Source organism: Limulus polyphemus, unplaced genomic scaffold (genome assembly GCF_000517525.1).
Source record: "Limulus polyphemus unplaced genomic scaffold, Limulus_polyphemus-2.1.2 Scaffold48, whole genome shotgun sequence".
Taxonomy (NCBI): domain Eukaryota; kingdom Metazoa; phylum Arthropoda; class Merostomata; order Xiphosura; family Limulidae; genus Limulus; species Limulus polyphemus.
In genome coordinates this window covers 1,407,246-1,416,324 of record NW_013665658.1, presented here as the reverse complement: position 1 = coordinate 1,416,324, position 9,079 = coordinate 1,407,246, and the positions used below count along the sequence as shown (strand labels likewise).

Genomic DNA, 9,079 nt, shown 5'->3' with positions numbered 1-9,079 from the left:
AGTGGAATAGCACTATCCGCTTGCCATAAAGTTATAAGGTAGAGTACTTCTATCCGGATTCTGTGAAGTTATACAGTGGAATAGCATTATCCTCTTGCCATAAAGTTATACGGTAGAGTACTTCTATCCGGATTCTGTGAAGTTATACAGTGGAATAGCACTATCCGCTTGCCATAAAGTTATACGGTAGAGTACTTCTATCTGGATTCTGTGAAGTTATACAGTGGAATAGCACTATCCTCTTGCCATAAAGTTATATTTTTATATTTTCTAACTTTATAAGCTAAATAATTAAATAAAAATTTTCAGGACTTTAAAATTATAAAATTAAGCACTTAAAGATTTTAAAGATTTTCAGATTTAAAAAAAAATCGTATAATAGAAGAATACTATTTGGAATCTCCATTATTATATAAAAGAAAATATGTTGTGATTTTGCAACGTTGAATAACTGCGTAAAAGTTTTTCAGTCCTCATCAAGTTGTACAGTAAAGAACATTGTTCAGATCCTATAATGCTGTACAGTAAAGAATATTATCCAGATCTTATAAAGCTGTACAGTAAAGAACATTGTCCAGGTCTAATAAAGCTGTACAGTAATGAACATTGTCCAGATATTATAAAGCTGTACAGTAAAGAACATTGTCCAGATCTTATAAAGCTGTACAGTAAAGAACATTGTCCAGATATTATAAAGCTGTACAGTAAAGAACATTGTCCAGACATTATAAAGCTGTACAGTAAAGAACATTGTCCAGATCTATAATGCTGTACAGTAAAGAATATTGTCCAGATCTCATAAAGCTGTACAGAAAAGAACATTGTCCAGGTCTAATAAAGCTGTACAGTGAAGAACATTGTCCAGATATTATAAAGCTATGTTGTGCCAGAATAGACTGGTCGCTAGCTGTCGTCTCCTCCTATTTTGGATGGTGGTCTGCTCTGTACATACATCTGAACAAGTGTACTATTTATTTGAAAGAAGTCACACATTCTGTCACAAACACTTTAAGATACTTGGGATCAGTTGCAACTACCTCCTGTGATTGGTCAGCTTCCATCGCTCAAATGGTTCTCCACATAAATCAAATATCCAAGTGTTCTTCTTTCAGGTTTAATAGTGAATAACTTTGAACACTGTGAACCACTTTAATGTGACAAGTGAGGCAGAATTGTATGAGAACACTACAAACAGCATACGCTGAATGACCAATCATTGGCAATGTAGATCATCTGACGTGTCATCAGATGTCTGATTTACATAGCTAGAAACTGAGGATGGTGATTTAAATTATCTATATCTGTCTTGTTTTCACTATAATGTTAAAATTATGATTACTCGTTAATTGTTTTTGCAATGTATAATTGTAAACGTTATTCTGAAGCTGTAAAGGTGAAGATTATTTGATCTTATAAAGGTGAACCATTGTAAAACGTTTTCCAGTTCCTGCAAAGTTAAATCCTAGGACTAGAATTTCTTCATTTAATGAAGTTGCACAATAAAACAGTGTGCATACGTTGTCATAGTGAAGAACAAAGACAAATGCCCAGAATTTTTAGCGTTTAACAGTAGATGAACAATTTCTACAATTTTTATGTAATATTGAACAATATAAGTTTGTGTGAACTTTGTTCAACAACTGTCGAACGCTCTTTTGATGTTTCATAGCTGAACATTTGAGGAACATAGCACAACATTGTAGAATTGAACAGTATAAAAATTATGTGGATCCTGTTAAGTTGAACAACAGTAGATCATTCTTTAAGTATAAGATAGTTGAACATTTGAAGAACATTTTGCAGATATAGTGAAGTAGTATTGTAAAGTCTCCCCGTGTGACAGTGGTAAGTCTACAAACTTGCAATGCTAAAATCAGGGATTTGATTCCTCTCGATAGACACAGCAGATAGCCTGATGTGGTTTTGATATAAGAAAAACACACACACAGTGTTGTAAACGTTATCAATACAATTTTACGTAGTCGAACATTTGAAGAACATTGTATGGATCTTGTACAATAGAATGAAGAACATCTACTTTGTTCTATTGTACAAGATCCATACAATGTTCTTCATTCTATTGTACGAGATCCATACAGTGTTCTTCATTCTATTGTACGAGATCCATACAATGTTCTTCATTCTATTGTACGAGATCCATACAGGTAAAAACATTTTCCCCTTTTCTCACGTCACTGGAACCACATTTTTCTATTTTAGTTTGAATTTTATTATTAGCTTGACTTTCTGCCTGCATGAATATCAATTCAATCATTGAATGGTTCCTAATATTGTTTATGTTACAGTCTGTTGTCATAGCGAGCATAGTAAATATGTTGCCAGAAGTTGCTAAACCTGTTTTTTTCTAAACACAAATTTATTTACAGAATCCCAAGTAATTTGTTCTGTGCATCGTGAGGCGATGACTTTTTGAGCTAATAAGAAAGCTAAAAATGTTTTCTATTATCAAATTAGTTTTCAATTCAATGTGGGAAAGGCTGCTGGTGGATACAGTTCACCAGATTTAGTTGTACGTCAACAAAGGTGCTGGTTGATGCAATTCACCAGATTTATTTGTATGTCAACAATGGTGCTGGTTGATACAATTCACCAGATTTAGTTGTACGTCAACAAAGGTGCTGGTTGATACAATTCACCAGATTTATTTGTACGTGAACAATGGTGCTGGTTGATACAATGCACCAGATTTAGTTGTACGTCAACAAAGGTGCTGGTTGATACAATTCACCAGATTTAGTTGTACACGTACAAATAAATCTGGTGAATTGTATCAACCAGCACCTTTGTTGACGTACAACTAAATCTGGTGAATTGTATCAACCAGCACCTTTGTTGACATAATTAACGGTCTACTATAAATACTTTCTGATAACTAAGTGTCTAGTATAAATATTTTCTAACGTGTACCAGGTCAAGTATCGAAAATCGCTTGTATTTACACATTGATACAATCTAAATATAAAATTAAAATTTGAATTAATCGCACAACACAAAGTATCTGTTGTCTTAATTATCACAGAATAATTGTTATTTAAATGCAGTCATTACTTTTATCATGAGACAACTTAAATATAGAGCAAGTATTTTGCCATTGTTGACGTACAACTAAATCTGGTGAATGTATCAATCAGCACCTTTGTTTACGTACAACTAAATCTGGTGAATTGTATCAACCAGCACCTTTGTTGACGTACAACTAAATCTGGTGAATTGTATCAATCAGCACCTTTGATGACGTACAACTAAATCTGGTAAATTGTATCAACCAGCACCTTTGTTGACGTACAACTAAATCTGGTGAATTGTATCAACCAGCACCTTTGTTTACGTACAACTAAATCTGGTGAATTGTATCAATCAGCACCTTTGTTGAATTTTAACAGTCTACTATAAACACTTTCTGACAACTTTAACAGTCTAATATAAATACTTCCTAACAACTTTAACAGTCTAATATAAATACTTTCTGACAACCTTAACAGTCTCTATAAATACTTTCTGATAATTAACAGTCTACTATAAATAATTTCTGGTCAGAAAGTATTTATATTAGACTGTTAAAATTGTCAGAAAGTATTTATATTAGACTGTTAAAGTTGTTAGAAAGTATTTACAGTAGACTGTTAAAGTTGTCAGAAAGTATTTATATTAGACTGTTAAAGTTGTTAGAAACTATTTACAGTAGACTGTTAAAGTTGTTAGAAAGTATTTATACTAGACTGTTAAAGTTGTCAGAAAGTATTTATATTAGACTGTTAAAGTTGTCAAAAAGTATTTACAGTAGACTGTTAAAGTTGTCAGAAAGTATTTACAGTAGACTGTTAAAATTGTCAGAAAGTATTTACATTAGACTGTTGAAATTGTCAGAAAGTATTTACTTTAGATGTTAAAGTTGTCAGAAAGTATTTACATTAGACTGTTGAAATTGTCAGAAAGTATTTACTTTAGATGTTAAAGTTGACAGAAAGTATAGTGCATTATGAAAGACCTAAAAATATTTTCATAAACTGTTAAAGTTTTATGATAAAATATCTGAGGTTTAGCTATTTGCTACACGTTTTCAGTTTTTGCCCGACAAAACAGACCGGCTACTGTTGTTACAATAATTTTATGTTACAAGATATATTTTTATGCAATTAAGAAACTCCATGTAAGAGCATGGTTGGAGGTAATACCTTATTTTTTGAACAATATCCTATTTCCTTCTGGAAATGTGGTATACATATCCAAAACACGATCACGAAACTGTTCTGTGTCCATGAGAAAGCTCATTATTTCAGCCCACCACTTTCTTGAAAATCTACTGTTCTTTAATTATTAAGGCGAGTTCAGAATGTTACTAGTTTCTTCTGTATAGAGACTTGAGCTTATCGTACATCGGGGAGTATCCCGCATCAGTCAGTAGAAGTCACTAACACCACCAGGTGGAGTTACTGAATTGAGTGTTAAGCTCGACTTTTGACCTACTACCATTTTTCCTTTTAGGTAAATAGGTTGAACCGTGAGCTCTGATGACGTAAATGAAGAAATGTGCGTTTGTTTGTTATTACAATAAACAATAGTTGTATACCTAGAATGTGACTGTTATAATCTTAGTTCTGTTACACAATACGGATGTTTAATTATCAAGAAACAATGTAAAAAAAGCCTTAATTTTTGCAGCATGTAAGGTGCATATTGGTTCGTGAACTACGTGACTGAGTTAGTGTCTATTTAACACACTGTTAATTTTCTTTTCTTTCACTGGGTTATTTTAGAAGCTTATATGTTCATAAACAACCGTGAAAAAGTACTAATGTCCGTACTAATGTAGTAACAACCATGAAAGAGTACTAATGTCCGTATAAAAGTAGTAACAACCATGAAAGAGTACTCATGTCCGTATAAAAGTAGTAACAACCGTGATAGAGTACTCATGTCCGTACTAATATAGTAACAACCGTGAAGGAGTACTCATATCAGTATAAATGTAGTAACAACTGTGAAGGATAACTCACATCTGTATAAATGTAGTAACAACCGTGAAAGAGTATTTACGTCCGTATAAATGTAGTAACAACCGTGAAGGAGTACTCACGTTTGTATAAATGTAGTAACGACCTTGAAGGAGTACTTATGTCCGTATAAATGTAATAACAGCCATGTTACTAAAAATAAGTTGTTGTTTTTTCTTATGAACGAATTTAGTATTCTCCTGTTCTCAATATTTGTTAATTTGTTGTGTTATTAAATATTATTTGTTTTCTGTTAATAATGTAGGTAGCGTTTTCTGTTATCAATGAATGAGTTTTAGTAAACTGTGTTTGTTAAAAAATCTATGGTAGACAAAAACTGGTAAGTAATAAACTTTAAATGTTTAAAATAATGGAATATTTGTAAACTTTTAATAGTCTAAAAAATATTTTGGTGAAGCGTGTTCTTACAACTATGAATATACAAAACAGGCTTAAGGTTTGAAGAATAACTGGATACATCGAGAGGTTTAGCAGAATGCACTGAGGGGGTTAGCTGTTTGTCACATTAGAGACACCATAATGTACTAGACAAACCATACACACGTATGACAAACATTTCTAAAGGTTGAACACATGTAACACATATGAACATATGAAACTAGCTTACACATTAATCTTGTTGTTTCTCTTGATTTTAGTGCAAAGTTACACAATGCGTTCTATCCACCGTCGGAATCTAACCCTGAATTTTAGCATTGAAAGTCCAGAAACTTGCCACTGACCCACCGGCGAACAACACGATGTTTTGCTAATTGTGTAATTTCAAGCAAAGAAAAATGGACAAAACCAATTACTAAAATAAAAGCAAATCACAATTTTTTATTAAGAAAATTGAAAAGTAACAAAGAAAGTAATACAACACAAAATAATATTAAAGTTACACAAATATGAGTAAGTTTGACAAAACAGGATACTAAAAATCATAATTAAAAATATAGTACAAATTTTACGCTTTCGTCAACCATTAAATATATACAGAGCTTAAGTATATTATATTAAAACGATTTTGGAGCCTCATCACGTCGTTACAGTCCATGTCGCCACGTCCCGTCATGCTCTATATGATGACCAAACCTCTTGATAATAGTGCTGCAGCGTAGTTTCCGCTTACAAAGTTCCATTGTAAGGCTGGTATACCCAAAACACTCAATCTTGCTTTCCCTAGCCTAGTTAGTTTAAGAGGAGGATGTTTACCAACGCTCATTTCAACAGTTTGGTCGCACAGAAATCCAAAGATACTGTATCTTTTGCCTTGACCAGTGTATCTTTGAAAAAAAAACACTTTCTTCTCCAGCTTTTTAAGGTATATAACGGTTAAATGAATATGTCGTGGAATAAACTTATGTACATGTGTCTTGTGTCAGTTTTCCAGACGAAGATCCTTTGTGATAATGTTGTGTACTGTTGCCTCGGCCATGTGAACGGCTTTTGCCGCTAACTTTTGTACTTGTAGATTCTCTCCTGTTACAGGACGCCACAATCTGCTTACCATAATTAGGGTATGACTTGTTATGGGTCTCTTTCCAGATGGTCCTAGTGCCACAAGTTCGTCACTATTCCTTTGTTTTCAAATGCCATTAAGATACATCAATACGTCTGTCTTGTGTTTTAATCAAACTTAAGATACAACATTACGTTTGGCTTATGTTTTAATCAAACTTAAGATACATCAGTACCTCTGTCTTGTGTTTTAATCAAACTTAAGATACATCATACGTCTGTCTTGTGTTTTAATCAAACTTAAGATACATCAATACGACTGTCTTGTGTTTTAATCAAACTTACGATACATCAGTACCTCTGTCTTGTGTTTTAATCAAACTTAAGATACATCAGTACGACTGTCTTGTGTTTTAATCAAACTTAAGATACATCAGTACGACTATTTTGTGTTTTAATCAAACTTAAGATACATCAATACATCTCTCAGTGCTCTGTTTTACTTGCTAAGGATCGAATTATAAACTCTCTTTTTTTTTCTCTTATCTAGGTATAAGAATGTTTCGATTTACGTGAATTAAAAAAAACAGTGTGCGAAGTTTGTAGCTTTTTCTTAATGATATAAATCACCTCGTGTTTGGCTTGAGTAGGGAAAGACCTTTTTTACTTTGTTAACGCTTATAAACTTTGAAACTGTAGAGAAAGAGCGCAGTACGTTTTGAAGGGCAGGTTTGATCAACTTCACGTGTCAAAACTGAGTAACGAAATTTCTGAAAGAAAATGTGAGAACCAGGAAAGGGGTAGTCTGTCGCTTTTGTTGAAAAACAGCAGGTAGATGTATAGATAGATAAAATTAGTTAATGAAAGCTTTGAATAGAAAGGCAAGTTTGCATATATATTAGTAATAATGAATATCTTTATGAACTAACGTCTACGCTGTTTTTAAAGGATTGAAACGTTGATCTTATAAATACCTGGCTTGAATGAATCGTGTTTTAAGCTGGTTGTCCAGTGTGAGTTTATTTGTTGCATAACCGACTAACCTTCCAGATGAATCGCCAGTAGAATCTTATCGTAGACTGTTACGTTGTCTCAACGCACGTTGTTGAAATAACATCTTCAACCAAAGAAGACAGGAAATTAAAACACAAAAATGCTAATTTACTTATTGAATATTTTCTGTTATATATATGGGTGTTTATATTACAGTAACTGACGTATTTTCCCCCATTATTTTAGTGTCAAGAATCCCGAAATAGAAGAGAACAGCTTCACACACAGTCTAAGATGGTAAGTGTTTCACATCAATAACACATGGTGGATATTCATGTGCAGTATTTACCATCTGATGGTTATTCACTTGTAATATTTACTATATAATGGTTATTCACTTGTAATATTTACCATATGATGGTTATGTACATATAATCTTTACCATATAATGGTTATTTACTTATAATCTTTACCATATGTTGGTTATTCACTTGGAACTTTTATCACATGATGGCTATTTACTTATAATATTTACCATATGATGGTTATGTACATATAATCTTTACCATATGTTGGTTATTCACTTATAATATTTACCATATGTTGGTTATTTACTTATAATATTTACCATATGTTGGTTATTCACTTGGAAATTGTACCATATGTTGGTTATTCACTTATAATCTTTACCATATGTTGACTATTCACTTATAATTTTTACCATATGTTGGTTATTCACTTATAATCTTTACCATACACTGGTTATTCACTTATAACCTCCCCCATATGATGTTTATTTGCTTCTAATATTTACCATATGAAGGATATTTGCTTCTAATATTTACCATATGAAGGATATTTGCATCCAATATTTTCTAGAAATAAAAGACAAAACAGCTCCTAGGTGACTCTATTGTGAAAATTATGAAGTTATTCTCCACAAAATGGTTGATTGTTGCACGTTATTGAATTTGCAAATAAGCCACGTACTTCACTGAATATGAAGTGATGATAGTATAAACTCGAAGTGGACACTAGGCTGAAAGAGGGAAATCTAAATTTTTTCTTATAACACATGGTACTACCAAGCAGACTTTGTTTTTTCTTATAACACATGGTACTACCAAGCAGACTTTGTTTTTCTTATAACACATGGTACTACCAAGCAGACTTTGTTTTTCTTATGACACATGGTACTACCAAGCAGACTTTGTTTTTCTTATAACACATGGTACTACCAAACAGACTTTGTTTTTCTTATAACACATGGTACTACCAAACAGACTTTGTTTTTTCTTATAACACATGGTACTACCACGCAGACTTTGTTTTTTTATAACACATGGTACTACCAAGCAGACTTTGTTTTTTCTTATAACACATGGTACTACCAAGCAGACTTTGTTTTTCTTATAACACATGGTACTACCAAACAGACTTTGTTTTTTCTTATAACACATGGTAATACCAAGCAGACTTTGAGTAATGAATTTATTTTGTCAACCTACGTCTATCAGTTTTAGTATTCTTCTCTGTCTGGCAAAGCGGGTCGAGAATAACATACTTTGCGTTAACATTGATCATGTGTAGCATACTCTTCATGATTTACT

General features: G+C 32.5%; 1 protein-coding gene across 2 annotated transcripts in view; it reads left to right on the top strand.

The window, feature by feature from the left end:
• Positions 1 to 9,079, top strand: part of LOC106462819 (puratrophin-1-like) — a 132,250-nt gene that overhangs the window by 17,785 nt on the left and 105,386 nt on the right. For both annotated transcript variants that reach the window (XM_022390440.1, XM_013922782.2), the window contains exon 4: positions 7,716 to 7,766. In XM_022390440.1, coding sequence (XP_022246148.1) covers positions 7,716 to 7,766 — 51 coding nt within the window. The remainder of the gene's footprint in view (positions 1 to 7,715; positions 7,767 to 9,079) is intronic.